General features: G+C 40.3%; 1 protein-coding gene across 1 annotated transcript in view; it reads right to left on the minus strand.

Annotated features, from left to right (window-relative positions):
- Positions 1-27,464, minus strand: part of FMN2 (formin 2) — a 146,400-nt gene that overhangs the window by 46,922 nt on the left and 72,014 nt on the right. The window contains exons 7-8 of the mRNA XM_081905781.1: positions 27,187-27,274; positions 8,510-8,571 (exon numbers count right to left, since the gene is read on the minus strand). Of these exons, the coding sequence (XP_081761907.1) occupies positions 8,510-8,571; positions 27,187-27,274 (150 nt within the window). The remainder of the gene's footprint in view (positions 1-8,509; positions 8,572-27,186; positions 27,275-27,464) is intronic.

A 27,464-nucleotide genomic window follows, 5' to 3' on the forward strand; every position in this document is an offset into this window, starting at 1 on the left:
AGTTGCTTGCACCTGAGGGCAATCTGATCTCCAAAAACACATTTAAGAAAGTAAGGCACCTAAATCAAAGTTTTCAACACTATTGATATATGAGTCAATATTTGTTTTTGGAGGGTGGGGGGAAAGCAATTCTTTAAGTGAGTTATTTATCAATTGGTTCCGAAGCCATGGGAGATAAACCGTGAGTAAAATGCTAAACAATTCCTCTTTTACATAAAGATTTGCTCCACTTAAGATGAAACAAACACAGTCAAAAATCTCATTTCCCTCTAATATTGATGTGACTTTCTATTAGCAGGTCCCACTTTTCAACAGTATTCTGTTCAAAGGAAAGAGCAACAGTTATTTTAGAGGTCAAAGTGTTCTAACAGCAGTTGGGTTTTTCCTTAAGTAGCATTACGTTGGTAGTATTTTAACATGAGTATGATACCTATCAAACACTGAAGCTGAAAAAAACCCATGTGCCTGCTGTAACACAAACACACACACTTTCTATAACAGTGAACATCTGAGTTTTGAGCACTGAGTGCTTGAATACATCCTGAATTGAAGAAGTATATGCAAAAGCAATGTTTGGTATAGACTTTGGGGTTGTGTTAATAATTAAATTACATAGCCTACACGAGCTAACAATTGAACATACTACAGAGCTGGGAATAGGAAAGCACAACTGGAATGATGATATCTCACATTATAGTCTAAAAGCAGTATCTGTTGTGTTAGTCCTGATGGCTCAATCTTTCAGAGAGCATGAGATCACAGAAATGTGACAGTAAAAAAACAAAAACAAAACAAAAAACCAATTACTGTATAAATTTTCCACACAGGAACCACAACCCCTAAAGCTTCCACACTTCCTATGTCAGTGCCAGAGCTGGTGGCCATCAAAGAACAGGGCCCAACCACTGGCCAGGGAGGAGAGGGGGAGAGAATTAGACATCTTGCCCAGGTCCAGATGCCAGTCTGGCTTTAGGTCTGGTCATGGCATTAAAGCTGCCTTGGTTGCCTGACTTTTACCAGAAGAGTGTAATTCGGCTCATTCACCTTGATCTTGCAGTGGCTTTTGGTACTATTGACCACAGTATCCTTCTGGAGCTTCTCTCAGAGGGTTGGGGAAACTGTGCTTTAGTGGGTCCGCTCATATCTCCAGAGCCATTCCAGGGAGCTGTCCTGTGGTGTCCCACAGGATTCCATCTCCCCCCCCCCCATGCTATTTAACATCTACATGAAGCCCCCTGAGAACAGTCATTAGGAAATTTGGAGTTAAGTGTCATCAATATGTGGATGACAACCAGCTCTGTCTCTGTTTTCAACTGAATCAGAAGAGGCAGTTGAAGTGTTAGGCCAGTGCTTGGAGGCAGTCATAGATTGGGTGTAGCCCAATAAACTGAAGCTGAATACTGAAAAATCAGAGACTTTTGTCTTGGAGATGGGAAGATGGCCTGCTCTGGGTGGTATTGTTCTCTCCTGGAAGAAGCAGCTCCACAGTTTTGGGGTGCTCCTGGATTCAGTGCTGTTGAGGAACAGCAAAACATCTCTGGGTGTGAGTCCTAAGGCTTCCATCCCACTTCTAAATTGAGCCTTGGGGAGAACACTAACCACACTCCAGGAAGGGTTCGAGGTAGGGGCAGACCAAAGAAGCAACTCCCTATATGTTACTTGATAAGGTGCATTTACATAAAGAGTCATTGCTGACAGTTTAAAAACATTTTAAGTCTTTGGTCTGGTGTATAGTTGCCAACTCTAAGGAGCCCAGACCCCTTACCCTCCAATTTTGGGGGGCATCCCCCCCATTGACCATGTCAAGCCACGTCAGCCTCTTTCTCCACTGCATGAGAACGCAGGTAAGGTGCCTGATCGCCCACCCACTTTTCTGTCTCCTGGGCCCCCTCCCTCCTCTCCTCCCCTCCAGAGGCCTCGGTCTGGACCTGGCACCCCACAAGCCCCCCGCCATGGAGGAACTTGGCTGCCACCTGTTGGCATCTGGTCAGGGATAAAAGGGAGTGGTGTGTGATTGGGCCTGCTGTCGTCCCCCAGCAAGCCCCCTGACTCAGCCTCTCATTGTCGGCTCCAGCCTGAACAGGGCTGCCTCCCATGCTCAGAGCCCAGCTGCTTGAGCCTTGGAAGTGCCAGGTGAGGGAGGGAGGGGGAAGAGTCTTCACTGGGGCCAAGAGGCTTGACCCTGGTCTGTGCCTGCTTGGTTTCAGCCTCCCTCCATCCCTCTGTCCTTCTGTTCAAGTTTGTGCCACTGGTCTGGTGAAAGGACCTGGGTTCCAGATCCCTTGAGATCCAGTCTTTGTTAGCCTACAGGCAACCTGAGAGAAACAGGAATCACAGAAAAGAGTGAAGCATGCTTTCAGTTCAATTCCAAAGCTTAGAGCCTCATTAAAAGACACAGGAAAATCTGCAGTGAAATTTGAGAGATTAGGATTATGGTACATAGGTGCCACTTCAAGTGTGCTGCCCTACCTTCAAAGGCAGCACAAGTGACTAGGTGGGGAAATATGATTCTGCTGCCCTATGTTGCACGGAGCCAACATGTTTCATAGTATCATAGAATTGTGGAGTTTCATAGTATCATAGAATTGTGGAGTTGCTGACATGTGTCAGCAGTGTGGTGCAGCATCAAAAATAACTATTGCTATTCTAGGCTGCATCAACAGAAGTATTGTGTCCAGGTCAAGGGAAGTAATAAAAGGTAAAGGTACCCCTGACCATTAGGTCCAGTTGTGGCCAACTCTGGGGTTGCGGTGCTCATCTCACTTTATTGGCCGAGGGAGCTGGTGTACAGCTTCCGGGTCATGTGGCCAGCATGACTAAGCCGCTTCTGGCGAACCAGTGCAGCACACGGAAACACTGTTTACCTTCCCGCTGGAGCGGTACCTATTTATCTACTTGCACTTTGACGTGCTTTCGAACTGCTGGTTGGCAAGAGCAGGGACTGAGCAACGGGAGCTCACCCCATCACGGGGATTCAAACTGCCAACCTTCTGATCGGCAAGTGCTAGGCTCTGGTTTAATCCACAGCACCACCTGCATCCCCCTAAGGCAGTGTTTCCCAACCTTGGGCCTCCAGCTGTTTTTGAACTACAATTCCCATCATCCCTGACCACTGGTCTTGCTAGCTAGGGATGATGGGAGTTGTAGGCCAAAAACATCTGGAGGCCCAAGGTTGGGAAACACTGCCCTAGGGGAAGTAATAGTCCCACTCTATTCTGCCTTCATCAGACCACGCCTGGAATACTGAGTCCATTTCTGGGCACACAGTTGAAGAAGGATATTGATAAGATGGAACGTGTGCAGAGGAGGGGGACCAAAATGATCAAGGGTCTGGAAACCAAGCCTTACGAAGAATGATTGAGGGAATTAGGTATTTTAGCCTGGAAAAGAGGAGACTGAGAAGAGACATGATAGCCATGTTCACACATCTAAAGGGCTGTCACATGGAGGATGAAGCAAGCTTTTCCCCCCCTGCTCCAGAGGCTAGGACACAAACCAATGGATTCAAGTTACAAGAAAGCAGATTCAAACTAAACATCAGGAAAAGCATTCTGACGGTAAGAGCTTTTCAACAGTGGAACAGACTCCCACAAGAAGTGGTGGACTCTCCTTCCTTGAAGGTTTTCAAGCAGAGGTTGTAGGGCGATCTGCCATGTATGATCTAGTTGAGATTCAGTAAAATGTTTCTCCTGCTTCTTGGAATATGAGCTAAGTTTTCTGGTACACTATTTGTGGGCTGCGTCAAGTGTCAAGTCTCCAAAGCTAATTTTGGTTATATTTGTCTCTCTTTGTGTGCATGTATATAAAATTGAAGCCAAATTCGGGAAATAAAAAGGACATTCCTATTCCCCTCAAGAGCATTTTGTCAAAGAGAACATTCAGCATATTGTTCACATAAAATTTCATTAGCTCCTGATTACACTTGAAACATCTTTGAGACAATACATTGAAATAAATTAAATAGAAAACTGATGGCACAAGCTAATTGTAATATAGTACAGCAAACAAGACACAAGATAATATTCCTGCACAGTTCCCCATCAAATATACTTTAAGTAGGAAAGTAAAACCAATTGGGTGGGAGTCTCCTGCAAGATACTTTTCAGAACTCTCATCTCATAAATCCTTGACTGCTCGTAAATATATTGTTCTTCACATATACACATGTATTATGTATTATTAATCACAGCACATCCTTTCATTGGTGGCTGATAACAGACTGTGATGTATGGAGAGGGGGGAATAAGATAAACCAGAAAGTGTGCAAGAGCCCCTCCTTCCCCAATTGCTACATTAAATACACTTCCCATCATTTTATAACAATGGCTGTATTCAGAGATAACGACAATCTATGATAGTAAGTCCTTGTCTAGGAGAGGAGGAGGTTTCTCATAATCCCGAGGGGGGGGGAGAAGTAACAATTGGGGAGATACAGGGTTCTATCCTGGGGCCTGGTGTTGTCCAACAGCTTTATAAAGAAATTGGATGAAGGAATAGAGGGGATGCTCACCAAATTTGCAGGCACCAAATTGGGACGGGTAGCTAATACTGCATAAAATAGAATTAGGATTTGAGAGGATTTGGAGAACAGACTGGAGATCCGAGCCAAAACTAACAAAATATTTTTCAATAGGGACAAATGAACGGTTCTACACTTACATCTTCTTTAACTAGACACGGGTATAAATCTTATAAACAAAACAACAACCATATACAGTACAAGTCTATACTCCATTTGTTAACAAACAATTAACTTAATTTATATCTCTACTACAGTGGTACCTCGGGTTACAGACGCTTCAGGTTACATGCACTTCAGGTTACAGACTCCGCTAACCCAGAAATAGTACCTCAGGTTAAGAACTTTGCTTCAGGGTGAGAACAGAAACTGCATGGTGGCAGCAGCGGGAGGCCCCATTAGCTAAAGTGGTGCTTCAGGTTAAGAACTGTTTCAGGTTAAGAACGGACCTCCAGAATGAATTAAGTTCTTACCACTGTATCTCTTGTTGTCTTCTCTATTTATTAACATAGATTAAAAAACAACCCCCCCCCACATAATTGGACTCCCTAAATTTTCCCCCCGATGTGTATTTTCCTTCTGATGGTGAATATACCTAGCATTATTAGCTTATCCTTTGTTTCCTTTCTAATACATTCTTAGAACAGTACCTTTGACTTATTTTATTTGTATTTCAATAATCAAGGGTCAATCAGGGTTCCACACTTAGGCAGGTATAACCAGCGGCACAAACATAAGATGAGGCACACCCGGCTTGACAGACGTACATGTGAAAAGGAACAAGCTTGACATGAGTCAACAGTGTGATGCAGCAGCTCATGGGTCCTTCAGGTATCATGTAGCTTCTTAATCTGCTCTTCTCTAGGTTAACTAGAGCCTCTTTAATTAAATGTTACTGTAACAACTTCTTCAGTAACCATTCAGCAAATACCCAGAGACTGGAGGAGGATGAGGAGAAGAAGAAGCACAAGAGGAAGAGGAATAATACCCATGGTATTATTATGCCAGTAACTATTCCTAATAACACAGAACAATAAGCCTAAATGAGCTATCTGGGTTTTTCACTGGAAAATAGAAAATGTCTAAGATGTATTCAGTAACTATGCAGTTTAACAAGTCTTTAATTCCTTAGTAAACAGGAATTAAGCCCTCAGGATTGCGGCTTTTGAAATTAGGGTGTGTTTAGACTTGGAGGCTGCCCAAACTTCTTTCACATCTCGAAGGAAAAGCGCCATGCCAAACATATGTAATCAGAAAAAAGTGATTACATTTTGAAGAAAGAGCATAAAACAAATGCTCCCATATGTTTCAGAGATCAAATAAAACGTCTGAGAACTAGTACCGCAGTGTTTTAACTGTACAGTAAAATGAATGTTCAGATGTGACAATTAATGAACGTAGTGTATGAAAAGTAACAGGAAAGGTTGTGCAAGTTAATAAAAGATTTGGAAATATGGAGCAGTAAAACCTGGGCAATTCTTTTCAGGCTTCAGCAGAAAAAGAATCCTCCTTGTTCTGGATGGAAAGCTGGGGGTGAAAGAGAAAACTCCCTCCTTGTGGAGGAGTTAAACTAAGGGAAGAATTATTTGAGACACTATATTTTTAGCAGAAAATATAGGTGAGATGGCGCCAGCTGCAGATCAGAGTTCCAGTTAGGCCCACTTTTCCAGCAGTGATATCCACAGCAGTAGCTTCCTTGGCAAGCTCCTCTTGTCTTCTCCTCCATACAGCAAGAGCAGTAGCAACTCATAAATCCAGGGAAGATGTCAACATTTCCCTAGGCTCTCAAGGCAGTGTGCCCCAAGGACAAGGGCAAAGCAGTGGTGTCCCCCCCCCCCACTACAGATCTGAAAAAGTTTAAGATTAAGAGACTCGCCAAGAAGATTATTTTCACTCCAGCTTGTTCTTTCTTTTATGTTTAATAGACAAAGCAGTACAAGCCTCTATGAATATTTTTGCCATGGTAGCCTGAACAGGTCCTTTCACCAGCTTCATTGCTACTTCCCTGATTAAGAGCTAGCGCCGCCATCACAGCAAGGCTAAAAAGCATAAATTGCAGGTCAGGTATTTATATTATGTTTCTACCCTACATGCATCTCTTTCTTGCTGTTAGGGACAATTAAGGGTGCTAGTGATGAGCTATTAAGCCATTTTACAGTGAGTGCCTATCATCCCTCCCATTAGTTACCTTGTCATCTTTTGATATTATCAGATGAGCTATCTTAAACCCCCACTAGGTCACAAGAAACAACAACAACAACAACAACCTGCCATTCACCCTATGGTCCCCAGGGTGGGTTACAGCTATTAAAACTCAATGTTAAAAACAATCACAAAAGTAAAGTTGAACTAAAATATACATAATGGATGTAAAAACAAAACAAAAAACAGGATAAAGTTGTATGCCTTCAGCATTGGCTCAAAGGTGTATAATGAAGATGTCAGATGGACCTCTATGGGGGAGTTCCACAGCTTAGGGGCTGCCAGAGAGAATGTCCTCTCTTGGGCACCACTCCCACCTAGCTCTGAGCTTCTAAGAATGGTGGAACAACCAAGAGGGCTCCCTCTACCCATCTCAACATCCAGGGTGCATATGCACATAAAAAACCTTTTCGGTAATGGCCCCATCAGGAAACCTAATGGAACCTATCAGCTTCTTGAAAGCATTAGAATATATCCTTTTTTACACATGCTTTCATTCACATTTAGTAACTAATAGACAGCCATGCTCAGCAACTAATTTTTAACAGGGATTGTACTTTTAAAGACAATATGTATTGTTGTAAGCTTGCAGGGAGATGGAATCAGGGCTGCTGGAATTCCATTAGTGGCCCTGGAAAGAATTTATTTTGTTAGGAACAATGACTAGGAAAGACGGATCCTACAGGAAGGTCGAAAACACTTTTGGCAAAAGAGCATGCTCTTCTCCTTCCTCTCCTGAAAGCAAGTTTGGACTATAAGCTGACATAATTGGGGGGCTGAAGTCTGAGCTATGGACTTAGTTTAGGCATTGGAGTAGGGAATCCATTTAAAAATATGTTTAAGTTGCTCTTCCAAACCACTTGAGGTGTGTGTGGGGGGGGGGGGAGCATATATTGGTGTACTGTACTTTAGCTTTCCATTTCAGCTTGGATGCTCCTTGGGTTTTCCTTAAATTTAGGTAGAAAAAATATCATTTATGAACAGACAGTTTTGTGGCTTTAAAGTGAAATCAGATCAGTAGATACATGGAGGGAAAATAATGTAGACTATAGCAATTCCGTGTGCGGCTCTGGCTCACCAGAGCAGCGATGTCACGCTGGCCACGTGACCTGGAAGTGTCTTCGGACAGCGCTGGCCCCTGACCTCTTAAGTGAGATGGGCGCACAACCCCAGAGTCTGTCAAGACTGGGCCGTACGGGCAGGGGTACCTTTACCTTTACCTTTATAGCAATTAAATAAAGTGAGAAAAGTGAATACAGAAAGAGAATGGATTTTAAAATAATTATTTTAAATATACTCATGTTAGGCGAAAGATAAGATTTAGTGCCAGCCAATCCATGACCTTACAGTATATTAATGTGTGTTAATACTGGCTTTTATTACATGCTAAGAATGATTAAAATGTAAAACAGCTATTTCACAATAAAACCAACAGCTGACTATTAAAAATGCACCAAATAGATCTGGCATATGTCCTCTGACTAACTTTTTGATGTGTAGGAACATAATTTTTCCACTGTGCTTTCCTATTATGCTAGACTACATGTCTTAGTCTACTAATTTGTAATGTCCTGTCTTTGAGGGGTTACACAATTTCCCAGACCTTTTAATTTCTGCATGGTGTTTTCCATTTGATTTGAACCAGGAAACTGTTCTATTATAGCAAAACTCCCATAGCCACAACATAATGGCTTTGCCCTGGTTTTCAGGCAATCAAAAAGTGCTAATAATACAATGAGCAATAATACAATAATACAATTCATGATATATATTTGTCTTGTTACTCACATTCTCATAAAGGGCTTGAAGAGTCTCTAAATCAACCACAGAGTTATCCAAGTTCACAACAGCTGTGAATAAGAGAGACAAAAGTGGAAAAGGATTACATGTCAATATGATAATCCATCAGTGAAGAAAAGACTAAGCACAATAGTTTTTTATGACCCACTGGTCATACAGCTTAACGGCTTAAAGTTTATTAATGCTTTTGAAAAGTGCTGTGTCGAAGATTGTGGACAAGGAACCTGGTGGAGCCAGGTGTCAAATGTTAAGAAATTCATGCCCCCGTTCCCCTACAAGACACACATAGGATCCCATGAGTACGGCAAAAGTCAAAGATCAGAGATAAGCTTTACATCAGAGTTTCATGGTCCGACTAAAAGCATTATAGAAAATCGCAAGTCTGTTACAGCCAAACACACACACACACACACACACACACAAGACCTGTCACTGGTTGGGTTTCACTCTTAAACTGATTAATCCATAGATCAACCAGTGACCTTCAAGACACCTGACAAGGGTTAAATCTTCTATGCTCTAAAGCCAAAGATTTCATACAGATATAAAACTATGCTTTTCTGGTCCTGAAGTAATCTATGTTTTGCCACAGATATCCATTACTGTTCTTTTCGTGTGAAAACAAATGTAGTTAGCCATTACACAAACAGCAATTTCAATCAACCCAACTTCAAAAGAAGTAAATGATGATTATGATTAACAAAGACACCAAGAAGGAAAGTTAAGATAATTCAACAATAGCAAAGTTATGAAAATTCTTATTTATGCTAGCAGGATGTATTGCTATATCGAATGATTTAAAAGCTTGTCATGGTGCTTACTTCAAAAAACATTTTTAAAAGAAGACAAATTTTGTTTGTAATACACTGAGTTCGCAAATGAGAAAAGCGGCTCAGACTTCCAGCAGACAGGATGATTTGTGGCCGAGAGGTGGGCAATATAAAGTAGACTCTTGACCCTCATCCATCTAGGCTGGTTACATTAAGCCAGAACTGGCTGCCCATGTTTGTGTGATAACTGTGGAGGTTGTGGTGTTTGAACTTTGTGAAAGAAAGGCTCACTTGCTTTAGATTTTCAGGTGGAGAGCTATTGCCCTCTTTCAAATTCTTCCCATTTGGTTACAGTTTGGTTACAGTTGCTCAGGTTCATAGTTGCAACTTTCCGCATCTTTTTGTTGAATTTCAGGGTGTGCTTGTGGAATGGAACTGCTTGGATAGCCCTGTCTTATACCCTCATTTAGGAGATTAAAAAAGTGGACCTTGTTGATTCTCTTACTCAATTTAAGCATGACCAAAAAGGAAAAAAAAGGAGGGGAGGAAAAGCATCAACGAAAAAGGGAGCACAAATAAAATTGGGCATATGACCACCCTACTCCCAATCTGATCTCAAAATTATTTCAGGTATGTGTTCTGCTCCATTGGATTAACACTGTGTGTAGGGATATGACTAGGGTCCTTTCTGTCACCAGTACTCTTATTTTTATTAAAATCTGATCAAAGAAATAGCAGGTTTGAGCAGGTTTGAGCTGACAGATGAAAAGGCAGGAGTTTTATGGAAAACTACAATGGTATATAATTTTCTCCTTTCATCCATTTAGTTTTCCTTGTGCTTTCTATTGTGTGTGTGTGTGTGTGTGTGTGTGTGTGTGTGTGTGTTTATGTAGGAAAAAAGGGGAAATAATGAAGGAAGAGTAACCAACAGTTGTGGGAGGTCAGGCAGGTGAAAGCTCAGAAGGAGCTCAGGCTTGCAAGAGAGGTTTTTAAAAAATGTAAAAAAATTCTTTGGCTATGCACAAAGCAAGAAGAACAAGCAAGGGGAGAAGAAAAATGCTATTAGGTGACAGTGAGAAGGCAGAATTGCTCAATACAGTGGTACGTTTCAGGTTACAGACTCCACTAACCCAGAAATATTTCCTCGGGTTAAGAACTTTGCTTCAGGATGAGAACAGAAATCGTGCTCTGGCGGCGCGGCGGCAGCGGGAGGCCCCATTAGCTAAAGTGGTGCTTCAGGTTAAGAACAGTTTCAGGTTAAATACGGACCTCTGGAACAAATTAAGTACTTAACCTGAGGTACCACTGTACCTACTTTGCCTCTGTCTTCACACAAAAGGAAAGCAGTGTGCAACCGGGTGATAACAGAATAAACGATGCAAGGAGTGAGTAAGGCAACCCCTAGCTACTTTAAATGAATTCAAATCTCCAGGGCCTGGTGAGCTGCACCCAAAGGAGCTTGTGGATGTAATATCAGAGCCTCTGTCTACAATCTTTGAGAATTCTTGGAGAAGAGGTGACGTCCCTGCAGACTGAAAGCAGGCAAATGTTGTCCCCAACTTCAAAAAGGGGGAAAAGAAGACAACCGAGGTAACGGTTGACCAGCGAGCTTGACATCATTAGCAGGAAAGGTTCTAGTACAGATAATTAAACAGTCAATCTGTGAGCACTTAGAAAAGGATGCTATGATTACTAAGACACACCATGAGTTTCTTTAAAAAAGAAAGTAATAACATCTCCTTTTTTGATATGAGCTAGAAGTAGTGCTATTTTTCTAGAAAAAGAGGTGCTGGAATTCACCATGAATGCATCCCTTGTTCTCTTACAATGGCAATGGCACCCACTTGAGAGGTGCTGGAACTCAGATCTGGTGAGTTCTGGCTGAAAAATAATCCCAGTTACAAGCTTGGTGGATCAAGGGAATGCTGTGGACATAGTTTATTGTGATTTCAGCAATGCTTTTGAGAAAGGTTCCCCATCATATTCTTGCAGAGCAGTTGGTAAAATGTGGATGGGTGAGGTAACTGCTAGGTGGATTTGTACCTAGTTGACTGACCGAACCCAAAGACTGCTCACTAATGATTCCTCATGAACTTGGGAAAAAAGTGACAAGTTGGATGCCACAGGGTTTTGTCCTGGGCCCATTGTTGTTCAACATCTTTAGAAACAATTTGGATGAAGGTATTGAGGGGGTGTTCATCAAATTTTGCAGATGATACCAAACTGGGAGGGGTAGCTAATGCTGCCGAAGACAGAATCAGGATTCAATGTGGCACTAATAGATTGGAGAACTGGGCTCAAACTTAACAAAATGAATTTCAATGGGGACAAATGTAAGCTTCTACATTTTGGCAGGAATAATTAGTTGAACAAATATCAGATTAGGGACACCTGGATTGCCAGTACTACATGTAAAAAGAATCTAGGGGTCTTCGTAGACCACAAACTGAACATGAGTCAACAGTGTGATGCAGCAGCAAAAAAAGACTAATGCTATTCTAGGTTGCATTAACCTAGAATAGTCCCACTCTGTTCCACCTCTGTCAGACCACACCTAGAGTACTGTGTCCAAGTTCAGAGCACCACAAGTTAAGAAGGATATAGACAAGCTGCAATGTGCTCAGAGGAGGGTGGCCAAGATGATCAAGGGTCTGGAAACCGAGCCTTATGCGGAACAGTTGAGAGAATGGGGTATGTTTAACCTGGTTAAGAGGAGACTGAGAGGAGATGTGATTTCCATCTTCAAATATTTAAAGGACTGCTACACAGAGGATGGAGCAAGCTTGCTTTCTGCTGATGTGGGTGTGAGGACCAAAGCAATACCTTCATATTAAAATAAAGTAGATTCCGATTAAACGCCAGGAAGAACTTGCTGACAGGAAGAGTTGCTCAACAGAACAGACTCCCATGAGAGGTGCTGGATTCTCCTTCCTTGGAAGTTTTTAAGCAGAGGTTAGATGGCCACCAGTTGTGTTGAGCTAGTTGAGATTCACGCTTAGCAGTGGGTTGGACTAGATGACCCTCTGGGTCCCTTCCAACTCGACTATACTGTGAATCTATATACTTTTTAGGTAAAATGTGACCAGGAAAGCACCCTAGCTAGCATTTCCACTGGCTATTCCTGACAGAATACTGACAGCAGATTACATTATCCTGTATAAATCAGTACCCTTCACTGTTTCTAAATGATTCTGTGTATACACCTCAAGATTAGAGACAATATAATTCATGCTCATTTGTTTCTCATTGCTGTAAAGCATTCAGTGATAAAATGCAGTGTCTGGGACTCATCACATTTCCCCCCTACAGGTCTGAAACATAATTTTAGTTACAGTATAATAAAAGAATATATAAATAAGGAAACGTTGATGTTGATTGCACTGAGCAGGGTCCAGTGTGTATGTAGAGATTGGAGGAAAGAATTTTAGCAGATGAAAAGAACATTCATTCATTTTGGAATGTACTAACTTCCTAAGACAATCAAGTTTCTCTTTTAGCTTTCTTTCAAACCTTTGTTTTGTTTTACTCCTTCCCTTTTCTAATTTTTGACTGCATGTATTTTAAAAGTTACCTGGTTATAACTTCTTTCTTTCTTTCCATTCCCTTTCTTTGTGAAGGTCATGCTGGTTCAATAAATAAATAAATCGAAAACCAAACACATAAACGTTAAATTATTTAGATGGGAGTAAATTAAAAGTTTCACAAAACCACCACGAAAAACCTTTCAGCATTTCTCATTTTAATATGAACTTACATCTTGCCACTAGAAACCAACCTCTAAAAAATGGCACCAAATACTGTGGGTCATTTTCAGCCCACATTTTATACTGATATACTGCAACATCTGGAGGGTCACAGATTGCTCATGCCTGGCAAAAGCAGACCAAAGTAGTTAATCAATCCAGAACTTTCAATGATGGTCTCAACTCACTGAGACTACAGGTATTAGGTGAAATGGGCTAAACACAAGAGAGGAGAGGAATATAACTAGTACCAGTCAGCATAAAAAACTGGGATGGAGGAGGAGGAGAGAGGACATAGGCATCATATGATACACTCACTTTCTATCTTGAAGGAGAAGAGATTATGTGTACTTTAATCACAACCCATTCTTCTAGATGAAAAAAGACTTTTTGCTCGTTTCAGTGATATTAACAAGATTCATCCCACTACATAGAACAATACTGACCATAATAATGAATCCTGTGGAAGTCAAAGGGATTTAAGCATCTCCAGCATTCAAGGGTGGCTTGCTGAAAAGTACTAGTTACTCGATAGAGTCCCTAATCACAGGTTTTTAAAAAAAACAATTGTGTTCAGAATAAGAAATCTAAAGTTATTGGATAAAAATATGCTTTCCCAAATATTCAAAAGGCAGACAAATGCCTTTAGAAGCAGCCTATCCTCTAAATACAGGATGTGCACTTGTATAAAAATATTCTGTTTTTAAAGTGCTTCTGCATTTTTTTAGCTGTTTGTCTTGTGTTTTCCCCTCTCAAAAGTGTTAATTTTTGTGTTTCAAGATACATGACAGCTTCTCTTCTAATTTTTCAAGTTATTAAGATTACCTAAGAATTACTTAGAGAGCAACATAACACTTTTGATTGAATGCTTTTATGAGATAAGAAAATGTATGGCAAACACAGTGGTGCCAGGGCTGTATACTTTCAACTGCACAGGTATGCAGGAGAGTGTATATATTTCAGAGAGCTGCTTATAAGTTCGCTTATAAGGACACCATGAACACGGTTCTCTGCTTTTATGAAAATAGCTTAATCTAGAAATAGCCTTTAAAAAAATAGCATTAAAAAGAACTATACAGACATTCAGGTCTGTGGAGGGAAAGAACCTGGATTGTTCAAAAATTCATAGCCAGTGTGTGCAGGCCTTGACAAAGGTAAATGATAGCTGACAAATTTCTAACCCAAAAAGCAAAACTAAAATAAAATGACGAATTCTTATTTATTTCTACACTTTAAATTATGTACTATCATGTTTTTTTCTTTGTCTTTAAAGAGAGATTATATGAACACGAACACCACCCTTCTCTGCAGATAAGAGACATTTAATTCCATCCGCAACATAGACTGTCCTAACACCCGATATATATTGACACTGCTGCTTCTCTTGCCTGCCATGCACCTAAACTTGTGGCCATGTTGATGTGGGGGCAGGTGAACAAATAACTGAAAAGGTATTTCCAGCTGAAGTGACTCTTCATGCTTTCTTTCTCCATATTTTGGAAATGTGGTCTACATTTTATTTAAAAATAGTATAAATGGCACAACTGTGGCTTGAGGCTTTGGCACGCACAGTTCAAAAATTAAGCTCGCCATCTGTCTCCAAAGTGTGCTGTGAAGGTGAGGGGGCGGGGCGCGCAGGGGTTGACTGGATCCTGGAAACAGTCAATGCCTCACTTAGCCAGATAGTGGTTCCCACTTGTCTAAACAAGGTGGTGGTGGTGGAGCGACTATTAAATTAAATAGTTCTATTAAATTTAGTCATCACTTTGTCCCCAAAAAGTCTCAAAGTGACATGCAAAATACCATATTTCCTTGAATCTAATGCTCACCTTTTTGGGCCAAATTACGTTGTGAAATTAAGGTATGTATTAGATTTGATGGCACATTTACATTTGCCAGCAAATACTTTTTTTGTTTGTTTCAAGGTTCTGAAAATTGAGGTACAGAAGTACCCTAAAATGTCCAAAATTATTGTTAATTATTATTAATAATTATTAATAAAAGTGTTCATCCCCCAGAAATTAACAACAGGAAAAATCTCCTACCCCACTCCAAAAATAAATCAAACCACATCATTATTTCAGTGCTTGGGGAAAACAAGAATGTTCTCCTTTTTTTGGCTCCAACAAACTGACAATGCCACAGGAGAGCATTCTACAGCTGAGGGGATGCTACTGAAATGGCATATTCTCTTGTTACCACTCTGCATCATCAAGGCACATGCAGAAGGGCATCTCATGACCATAAGGCAGGTTTGTATTGGGAGAGAAGGTCCTTGAAGTATTGGAGTCCTGTTCTTTATAGTTTAAAACTGGCACTTTGAGTCTGGCCTACAATCTAATTGGCCATTCATCTAACAACTATCTTTGGACCCAGAATGAGATTACTAGTGCCTGGTGACAAATTTTCCCTTTTTGGTCTAGGTGCTCAAAAGGATAGTGGTTGGTCAGCTGCAGACCCTCTTGGAAGAGACTGGTTATCAGTAACCATTCCAGTCTTGCTTTAGGCCCTGTTTTGAAACTGAAGCAGCTTTGATCACCATGATGGATTCATGATGGATTACCTTTTTCCAAGAGAGAGACATGGGAAGTTGATTCTCATGGATCTCTCAACTGCTTTTGATACCATTTGACCATGATATCTTACTGAATTGGCTCTGTGGGCTGGGAGTTAGAGGTAGAATGTTGTGCTGGTTCTCTTCTTACCAATGGATATGGTTCCAGAGGGTAGCACTGAGGAACTTGTGCTCAACTTCATGACAGCTGATCCATAGAGTCACTCAAGGTTCTACCTTGTCCTCATGCTATTTAACATCCACATGAAGCTGCTGCGTGACAGGTCAATGGAGATTAGGAGTGGGGTATCATCAGTGTGCTGACAACCAGCTCTTCTTGTCATCTAAGTCAAATGAGGCTGTGCAAGTTCTGAAACATTGTCTAGACACTTTAAGGAGCTGGATGAGAGCCAATAAATTGAGATGAAATCCTGATAAGACAGTGACACTGTGGTTCAGTGGCTCTAGATCAGCGGTTCTCAACCTGTGGGTCCCCAGATGTTGTTGGACTACAACACACATCATCCTTGAGCTCTGATGGGAGTTGTAGTGCAACAACCTCTGGGGACCCACAGGTTGAGAAAGGCTGCTCTAGAGTCTAGGAATTATATACTCTACCTGCAATTTATGGGCTTGCACTCCCTGTAAAGAAGAAGGTTCTTGGTCTGGGGGCACTACTTGATCCAAGTTGATCCATTGACACTTGAGTCAATGGAGGCTCAAGTGTCCCTGGTGGCACAGAGTGCTTTTGGCCAGGTATGGCCACTCCTGAACAGAGACCAATTGGCCACAGTAATCCATGTCCTGATAACCTCCTGACTGGATTGCTGTAGTACACTGTACGTAGGACTGCCCTTTAAGATTAACTTGTAAGCTGCAGTTTACATTTCCATTCAGAATTCAAGGTACTGGTGATGAGTTATAAAGTCCTGAATAACTTGGAACTTTAATACTTGAAGAACAATATTTCCTTACATAGTGCTGCCCAAGTGATAAGCTCTGTTAGGGAAGCTTTTCTTAACGTATGATGCCAGGAGGTATACCGTATGCAGTGACATGAGAATGTGCCAGTGTCCCAAATGCGGAACTCCATCACTTCTGAAATTTGACTGGTGCCTAATCTTTTAGTACTTAGACACTAGCTTAAACATGGCAAATCATTAAGGCCCTGGGAGGCTGTTGATGTTCAGTTAGAATCTGTTTTGCAGTTTTATGGCAATCTGTAATGTGAATTTTATCTGCTCTTTTTTTGTTACAGGTTGTTACTTTAAATTATTTTATTGTTCCCCATCCTGAGATATTAGAATAAAGGGTGGGTTATACTTTTTTTAAAGTGTACTTTTTGATACAAGTAGGCTCTTCTTCTATAAATAACAAATAATACTGCTTCATTTTGCAGAATTATGATGAACACTGACAATATCCATACAAGGCAGATGCTCACAGATGCATTGCAACCATTCTACTGTAAAGGCAGAATGAAAGACCAAAGAGGATTATCTTTAGAGATTGGTGAATGTCATGTAAGAAATTGTTACTATCATTATTATTAGTTTGTTTCAATTTTACCCTGCTTTTATACCACTGGGTCCACAAAGCTGCTAAAATACTTTTGAAGATACAGTCGAAAAAGATCAAGGCAATTTAAAAAATGCACTTAAATATGAGTAATGAGCACTGAGTTACTAGTATCATTGATATCTAGTCTCTCCTTTTTTGTTATGGGGATATATGATTTGGCAGAGGGGTAAGGGATGACATGGTGCAAGATTCAATCCACGCCCTGTGCATGCTGTTGGGCACATCCCTCTCTCATGGTGAGAGGTAATTCTGCATGCATGAAGAAGAGGAAGGAAGAGTTCCATGGTGTACTATGTCATACCCACCAGTCCACAGCAATAATGTTACAATGATATAGATTTTAATTCAAATGCTGTAAAATAGGAGGTATTTTTAGTATAAACATTTCCAATGCAGGCATCTTGAGTAAACAAGCTTATATAAATCCAAAGACATAAGTTACTGATTAAATCAGCCAAAACTTCATACACCTATACAGTTTGTTTATAAAATTTGTGCAAGTTAAATTTTTAGAGAACAAATACATTTTGTTTGAGTCAGTGTGTCGCCTTCTTGTCTGGGGAAAGGGAGGGGAAAAAATGAGCCCAGTGTTGTAATCCTTTCAGAATAAAATGTTTAAATGCAAACATGATTACCATTGTAGACTGTTTAATCTAGAGAGATTATATTGCAGTTCTATTTTTGAGAGTTTTGTTGATATGACCATACAGAGCCCTTTAGTGCTTATCTTAATTATTTAGGTAAGTTTTATTTCAGTTTGGCAAGTGATAAAAACATTGGTGAAGAAAAGAGGAGGTCACTCTCAAACTGGAATATACCTTTCTGAAACAAAGTGTCCAGATGAGAACAGTTCTACCAAATCTGCCTGTTTATGGGTTTCTAAGTAAAATAAGATTTAATTCCTTTTCAAAGCATCTCAGTTCATCTCAAAACAAATTTGATTCAGTACTTTTTGGTGGCAAGGAAGATCTGCCATAAAGATCACCTGCCATTTTTGACAGCAGTGGCGGTTGCAGCCTGGCAGGAGAGTTGGGGAAAGTGTTTCCTGTCCACATGGCCAGCTGGTGCTTTCATTGACCAGCCGTGAGGGCCGATGGGATTTTCCTCCAGATCTTATGATGTATATGGTTGTGACTTTTTGATGTTTTGCTTATTGTTTATGACTACGTTTGTTATGTTTGTAGTCACTAATTTTTTATATGTTGTAAGCTACCTTGAGCACAGTTTTAACTTTGCAAAGATAGCATACAAATACGATGACTGATTGATCCCCTCAAAGTTGGGAGGCCTCTGGGGCAGCACTCCATGAAGCTCAAAGGACTGCCACTGCAGACATACAAGCTGCTTGAAAAGATAACACATGAAACATTAAAATATTTTCTAAGATACTAGTACAGTGGTACCTCGGGTTAAGAACCTAATTCGTTCTGGAGGTCCGTTCTTAACCTGAAACTGTTCTTAACCTGAGGTACCACTTTAGCTAATGGGGCCTCCCGCCGCCACCACACGATTTCTGTTCTCATCCTGAAGCAAAGTTCTTAACCCGAGGTACAATTTTTGGCTTAGCAAAGTCTGTAACCTGAAGCATCTGTAACCCATGGTACCACTGTAGTAGATACTACTAAGGTGAAGCCTATTCTGATTCTCAGTTATTTGCATCAGTTATTCCCCAGATACATGAACTAGTAATGTGAAAAGTGGATCTAGGTGTTAAAAAGGGAGGGGGACCTTCAACTGCTATTTAAAATTGGGAGCAAAATATATATTCCACTGCAAACATTCTTAAGGGCATCGACAACCCAGCAGTAGAAAATGACTATGGCAAAAGGGATAGCAATTACACAAAGAAAAGAGAATGGAGGAGTTGAAAATGATGCCCACAAATATATAAAACATGAAAGGAGTTGTAAGCATGATAGTCATGCTACCATTACGGAACAATTGCCAAATGACACAACTGGCAAGCACCGCATTGTAGTACCATTTATGAGGCAATGCTGAATGCCTACACAGTTCCTGTCATCTGGAGTTTAGGCACGATGCATGACTGAGTCAGCTAATTAAGCTATTTCAATTCTGCTGTTACATAGCAATGCTGCTAGCCTACTCTCTGCTACTTTGCACTTTCACTTCCGATTAAGTCTTTTAACATGATTATGTGAACAACAAAGTGGTAACAAAGTGGCACCATATCAAACACCATTCCTTCATAAGTTCAACATGATCAGAACAATCCAAGTGGGAAGAAGGCAGGAAGAAATGAAGGTAGATGAACAGCCATGCTGGGTGTATGGCAGCAGGGTGGAAGGGAGGAGGAAGCCATGTTTTAACTTCCTTCCTTCCCACCCACTTTCTGGTATCCTCCTCTTTTTTTACTTCAAATGACTTCCCCTCCTATTTGTTTTCAAAGAGAGGGAAAATACACTCTGTGACTGGCACAAACAGGTCAAGTGCTATCATTAGGCCAGCTAGGCAGCTGATTAGGGTGCAGACCTTTGAGGAGCCAAGTTTTATATAGATTAGCTTTTGTGATATTTGTTATAAATTTCTGATGTTTTTATTTATTTTTATTTTGTAGTTTGATTAATTTTATCATTTCTACAAGACATCTGTTTTTGAACATGAAGATAGCACTTTGGGGGGGGGCAGGTAGCTTGCCTAGGTTGCAGGATAACCTAGCCCTGGCCCTGGGCATATATTTTCCTCCATTTCAGGGATGTGTTCAGGGAATGGAAAGTTTCTGGGTCTTTTGGAGCCTCCAGCCAATGTGGCCTGGCACACCCTCTTCTCTTTTAACATCAACTGATGCCAGAGCCCCATGATGAGTAAGGCAAGGATCACAGAGCCAGGATGGGCTGAATGAGGTTGAATACGCTTCCCTTTGAGCTTGGAAATCTACTTCTGCCCTTGGAGGAGGAGGAGATCCAAAACATAATACAGCCCCTGGGGCACCCACCCAGGGAGAATAGAACTGCTGCTTAAGAGCATTAAAATACAATATTCAGCCCAAAACTAAACAATGAAATTACTATCAAATGTAGGTTGATCTTATACAGAAGTGTTGCTAGAAAATTAACCCCAGTTTTACAACCAGCACATAAATCCAGTTTTCTAGTGTGTTGATTTATTACAATATGAAGAACTACATTGTTTCTCCTTATTATTCCAGAATATTAACTGAGAACAGGCTTAGAACTGCTACATTTTAATTATTTCAAATTGTACCACATGATGCCTGAGCAAATTAGAAAAGCAGACTCCTTTCCTAATGAAATAATGCATTGGAGATACTTGTAAACACTAATCATGCCATGTGGGAAATGTCTTGAAACAAATGGTTTGGCTGCATGGGCTTGTCTGTATTTTACTGTTTAATCTGGTCATTCTACATGGAAGCAGACTGTGTTCTGGGACCTTGTGATCTTCCCTTTTCATATATGCCAGATTCACTCATCCCTCTCATGGGAGCATTTGAATAATAAAACAGCTTTGGGATTAGAGAAACAACATAAGGCATTATACCATTTGTACAAGGGTTTTGTCAGGATACTGCTTCATGGGCATGGTGGAGCAGAGACAGGTCTGCCATATTTTGAAGAGCAAAAAGGAGGACACATTTGCCAACTTCTACTTTTAACTATGGGTTGCTATAACGCCTCTACGCATGTGTCCTGGAAAAAGAGGACACATGGCAGCCCTATAACCTGAACCACAATTCCATTATTACATATTACTAAAGTCAGACAAAAGTTATTCATGGACTAGGAAGTTGTATGATTGACAGAGACAACAGTAATTCATGTGTAAATCATGGCTAGACAGGTTTTTGAAGCATTTCCATGAAGTGAATATACCACAAGTGACAATGGCTCTATCGTACCACTTTCACTTCTCTGAAAAACTTTAATTCATCTCCAGACAAAGTAATTTCAATCTTTCCTATTCTGTAATGGATCCCTGTAAAAAATGTTACCAGTTCTGATCAAAGCACCAGAAAGTCCACTGACATCAACCAATCTAGAGTGTGGGTTTATACTAAATAATAGAAAATGTATACCTAGAGGAGCTTTACCAATCATTACCAGGTGCATTGTGATTCATATCATTGGCTGTTGAAGGTGGAAGCTAAAAGCATGACTAGGCCATATTTTACACTGTGTTAGCATTATCAGGAAGAAGAGAGAGGGAAATATTGGTTTAAACATAATTAAATTCTTTAAAAAGAAAATGATAGTTTGTTTTTATTCTAAAGCCCTGCACTAATTAGAGATCTTACCAGTTTGCAATTATCTGGTTCAGAATATAAATTTGTCCAACTTTTAATACTCAGATGAATTACAAATTCTGGGTGATTTCCCCCAATTATTCTTAGGCTCAGAATATGAAACCAGATTCTTTATGTGCTCAGTGTTCAGGTTGACCAAGCTGCTTTAGATGTGCAAAAAAGTTATTGAATGTAAACCCCTCAGTTTAGATCAAGGGTTGTCAACCTGGTCCCTACCACCCACTAGTGGGTGTTTCAGGATTCTAGGCGGGCGGTAGGGGGTTCTATGGCACAAGCTGAATCCTCCTTCCATCGAGCACTGGTGGGCGCTAAGGAAATTTTACCATCAAGAAAGATGCATTAGTGGGTGGGTAGGTATAAAAACGTTGACCACCCCTGGGTCTAGATGGACTGCAATTTAAAGAGCATTGCAATACAATATTTCAGCCCAGTCTTTCAAGTGCTACGAAACTCCATGAATGACCAAGTTAGGTGTTGTGTATGCTCGCACACAGAAATGCAACTCTCACTGACTGTTGTGAACCACATGACCAGATCACCTGACAAGAAATCTTTCTGTTTGGTGAGTATCTTCTCCGTATTTGAGTGAATTCTCTTAACTGTCTCTGCTCTCTCTTTGTGTGTGTGTGTGTGCGCGCGTGTGTGCTTCCAGGTATGTTTGTTTTGGCCTGGAGCAGTTGGATTCCCAAGTGGTCTTCCACCATGTTAGCTTCCCAATGGGCAACACGATAAGGCACATGTACACAGCACCACAAATATGCATTTGTTAACATTGTGAGCCAGAAAGGAACTCTCAGAAACAGTCAGGTATTCCCTGAGGTGTTCATTAAGGAAAGTTGCAAATGCAATTCTCAATCTAAGGTAAAGGTAAAGGGACCCCTGACCATTAGGTCCAGTTGTGACCAACTCTGGGGTTGCGGCGCTCATCTCATTTTATTGGCCAAGGGTAAATTCCACACTCCTGTTACTAACTTAGATGTATGTGTGTGTGGAAATAAGATTTATTGTAGTGTGTACCATGGGTGGATTTTGAATAGTAGCTCAGCTTAATTTATTGCTGAGATATGGAAGGTCTTACTGTATTTCTTGGATAATAAAGACAACAGTATATGTTGGATTTTAAAAGTCTATGTATGTATATTGCAGTTTTTTTATATTATGATTAGGTAGAAAGAAATAGAAAAGCTATCTCCAATGCAAGGCTAAAACTTCTTTCAGTCATAAATTATAATGTCACAAGTTTAACCAAAAGAACCCTGCCTGTACTTTTTATTTCTACAAAACAATGGGTGTCAAACCAAAAGGAGCAATAGAGACGCCATAATGATATTGTCCAGATGGAACAGTAATGATAATAGTAACATTTCACTCAGGAAATATTACTTCTCAAAATATGCATGGTTGGAAAATGCAATAACCTTGATCCTGTCACAGCATGAATAGCTGAAACAATGACAGAAGCTAACACAGCATTTAAGATTTTTCCATGCATCTATTATTACTCAAAAGAGACAATTCTGCTCTGAAATCCACTTCCACATGGAAGAGAGACACCAAGCACAATTTTGGTGTGGAAAGAAGTGTGACATTCATTTATTTGGCAGGGGAGGGGGAGGATTTCAATTATGTGTGGTTCATTAAAAATAATAATAACATTACCATTTTATTCAGTACTGAAATAATTAATTCATTATGATCAGCCCTGCCATGAGCCCCGGGGAGATGTATTGGCAGGGCTGGTCATTGGGGTGGAGAAATGGGGCAATAGTGAAGAACTAGATCATGGGGAGGGGTCCAGTGAGCTAGGAGGTCCTGATCTAGATGATGTAGAGGAGGCAAACAGGCTGCCAGGAGTAAGCCCCTCCCTGATGGCAGGACGTCATATCTATGTCGCAGTAAGAATTGCACGTGAGAGCAGAAACCAGAAGCAAAGGAAAGTGCTGGTGTTGGAACACAACAGGAAGACAACAGGGAAGGAGAAAAAATATTCCACGCAGAACCACATTGGATTAATCCCCTTGCAAAATTAATGGTTGGAATATACAAATGTGATTGTAAGTCATAAAAGCCAGTGGCTGCGAACCTGAAGGATCAAGATCCGAATTATTGTCTAGGGATTAATTAAGAACTACTGCAGGACTTAGATAATTATTCCTTGAACCCCAGAACATGGGAAGTCACCAAATTATGTATAATTCGGCATTAGTTTTTTAAAAAATTTATTGTAATTTGGAATTGTTAATGTGGTTTTATTGGATTGTTAAAATAGAAAATTAATAAAAATTATATTAAAAGAAAAGAAGTGAACCCTTCCCTTAGTGACAGCTGATGCCCAGGTCATTGTGGCAGAGCACCCCAACTTGTCTCTGCTGCTGCTTCCTGTCCACAAAGTTTCCTCTTAGAAGTGATCATCACAAGAAATTCCAGCCACCTCATATTTGCTTATTTCTGTCCCCTCAATATTGTAGCAATATTTGAAGTGCTGCCCTGGGGTTTCCAAATGAAACTATTCTCCCCACCACCATATAAACAAACAGATTCTTTACTAACAAAGTCACATAATTAATCCCATTCATGTCATTACTTTGAATTGGAGTAGGAGGATACGACTATTCCCCCCACTCCCGAATCTTCAGATAGACTTGGTTCTTCTAATTTTGGTCAGAGGAACTCAGGTAATTTCAGAGTTAATCCAAGGCGATCTTTTGAGTGTTCACTCCACCTAGCAAATTGGTGGATGATGTTAATTAGCTCTGGATCGGGATCAATCTTTATTTCGTTTCATTATTATAACATAGAATGTATGTTCTAAGGTATACAGAATATACAGTGTAAATTATTACATTAGTAAAATCCCCGTTTTCCATTCTGTATGTATCTCATTCTGTTATTGTGACTTCCCTCCACCACAGCACGACATCCGCTGATATATCTTGAACTTGTCATTGTGTTATATATATTAGTTACTTTGGCCCTCAGAACAATCTTACAATAATTTTTTCCACTCCTTTACGAACTTAGTCCATGCATATCAATAAATCTGTTTTGGAACGATGTCTTTCATATATTCTTCTAAGCAGTTTCATTCCTCTTAAGTTTTTGATTCGATTGAAGTCTAATGCCTGCTGTCATTTTAGGCAACTCTATGAATTCAAAGCTATGGTTTCCTCAGTAGTGATGTATGGAAGTGAGAGCTGGACCATAAAGAAGGTTGATGATTTGATGATTCTGAATTATGGTGCTGGAGGAGACACTTGAGAGTCCCATGGACTGCAAGAAGATCAAACCTATCCATTCTGAAGGAAATCAGCCCTGAGTGCTCACTGGAAGGACTGATCATGAAGCTGAGGCTCCAATACTTTGGCCACCTCATGAGAAGAGAAGACTCCCTGGAAAAGACCCTGATGTTGGGAAAGATGGAGGGCACAAGGAGAAGGGGACGACAGAGGACGAGATGGCTGGACAGTGTTCTCGAAGCTACAAGCATGGGTTTGACCAAATTGCGGGAGGCAGTGGAAGACCAGGCGTGCTCTGGTCCATGGGGTCACAAAGAGTCGGACACGGCTAAACAACGAAACAATAACAACAACATTATATATTAGCTGTTATCGTTTCATAGTTTACTAAATTTTTATTAGCCATTCTGGAATCTCAAAAGTGAACAGTGCTTTACCTCTAGTTCAGTGAGACATTAAAATACACCAGGGTTGCTGATTCACAGATTTTCCACCAAATTTTGCCTTCAAGAGAATGGAGGGACCATGGCCTGGAAGGAAATATTTAGTGTGGGGAGAATACTCCTTAAATTGTCTGTGCCAATTTGCAAGATTATCTTTAAGAATCAATGTACTGTCCTGCATGGTTTACCAAGCACAAACTGATCTAGGGAAGCAAAGAAGGGGACGACAGAGGACGACATGGCTGGACAGTGTTCTCGAAGCTACTAACATGAGTTTGACCAAACTACGGGAGGCAGTGGAAGACAGGAGTGCCTGGCGTGCTCTGGTCCATGGGGTCACGAAGAGTCGGACACGACTAAACGACTAAACAACAACAAATGAATTCACATAATTAGTTTAATCAATCCTCTATTGAGGGGACTTTGTCTTTCCTCTTGTATCCCAGGAAAGGAAAGGAAGAGAGAATCTGCCAGTTTTAGCACTAAAATGGTCTATAGGGATTTTTTTCTTGATTAAGTAGTTTGGAGCAAATGAAAATTAGAAGCTGATTTAGACTGTGCAAAGATACGTAGAAAGGTAGGCATGTCTGCTGGGCATTCAGTATCCAGTCCACTAGCTGCACACCTTTCAATACTCATCACAAACTGCTCACTCTTAATCTATTATGGCTCATCAAACTCCTTGTATCACCACAGAATTATGTCCAACAGTTTCAAACAATGTTAGTTACTCATAAATACACACACTTCAAGAAAACGAACTGAGTACAGAGAACAAATGAAGGGAAATATAAAAATACTGCAAGAGACTTTGTAGGATAGAACAATTACATGCACTTAATCCTAATAGGATAAAAGGTTAAGCACAGTATTGCTTGACCCCTTCAGCGACTGACATTCATGCCATATTATTGTTAGCGTTGCATGTTAAGCAAGCAAATTTTCAATCAACTTGTGTTGGCTTTACCACAGACCCAGATGTTAGGCGGACTCCTTTGTTCATAAGGTTCTCATTATTAACTCAAACCAAGCTGAATATTTGACTGAAGGAAAGGACCATATCATTGTTTTCAGATTTCATTCTATGACTTAACTGAACTACATCTGCCAGCTTTTGAAATACCAAGTACTTCTTGGCGCCAGTACTGGCGCCTCAATCTGTGACTACCAGCCTAAATGCTTCAGCTTGGGGAAGTTTAGTAACCATGAAAATAACTTAGCAAAAGCTTAAGTTGTGATTAAAAGTTACTCAGAAATTGATGGTGCACACCAACATTTGCCCTGTGCGTAATTTCTTCCACAAAATAGAGCAAATGGAATTCACAATTAAAACAGGTAGGCTAGAAAAGTCAGAAAGATGTTTTCATGATTTATGAAGTCTGCAATATACTTGAAACCATATTTATTTAATAGGTAAGCTGGCACTATACAGCTCCATTCCATCTGCTTTAAATCTATTATAAGGACTTAGGAGGCATGAAGAACACTGCAAGTATAAATATAGCTCCACTTTTCACCTTTTTGCAAAGCCATCCTTTAATGTAAATAGGGAAGGAGGAATTACAGTCACCCCAAAAGATGTCTCCTGATATAAAACTTTCAAGGTTGTGCTACCAGTAAGTCTTCAGAAAGTATTATTGCAAAACACAATGCACTTTATAAGGAAAATGAGAATTTGAGTTAAAAAAAATAAAAGTGCTCATAGTTAAAGCCACCAAGTGTTTAAACTGCAGTGATACTTCTTGTAAACTGGAATCAACAAAGCTTTTTTCTAAACAGGCAGGAGAGAAGAGTATTTAACATTCTAGAAACCTCTGCGTAGCAGAATGAAGTGCCTAAACTATCATTTAGTTCATTGAGTTCCACATAGGAAACATATGAGACCTTAGATTTCAATTTCAGGCTGTAGGCTGATACAGTATTCAGTCAGTTCTCCATACTGACAGACAGCAGAGGTATCAGTCACAAAGAACGCTGGCCATGATTTTCAGTAGGAAAATATAAAGCCATTTCATGGAATAAAATCTATCTAATAAAAGTTTGTTTCATTTACCGTGCTGTATATCTTTCATGTCTAAATGAAGACTGGACATTAATATCCCAACTGCTTGCGATCGTTTGTTGCTTAATAACTTTACAACCTGCCAAAGAAAAGAAAATGTTGTTACTTCCCAGCAAGTTGCTTTTTCATGCCATAAATCATAAACCCAGTGCCCACAAACTATATTTTACTTGTTAAAGAGCCCCAAACTGTTTGATAAAATTACTGTAAATGATTAAATTCAAAGTACAGTGGAGCCTCCGTGGTGAAACCTGGAAGTATACACTTCT

The sequence above is a fragment of the Podarcis melisellensis genome, assembly GCF_964234715.1.
Source record: "Podarcis melisellensis genome assembly, chromosome: 3".
Classification (NCBI taxonomy): domain Eukaryota; kingdom Metazoa; phylum Chordata; class Lepidosauria; order Squamata; family Lacertidae; genus Podarcis; species Podarcis melisellensis.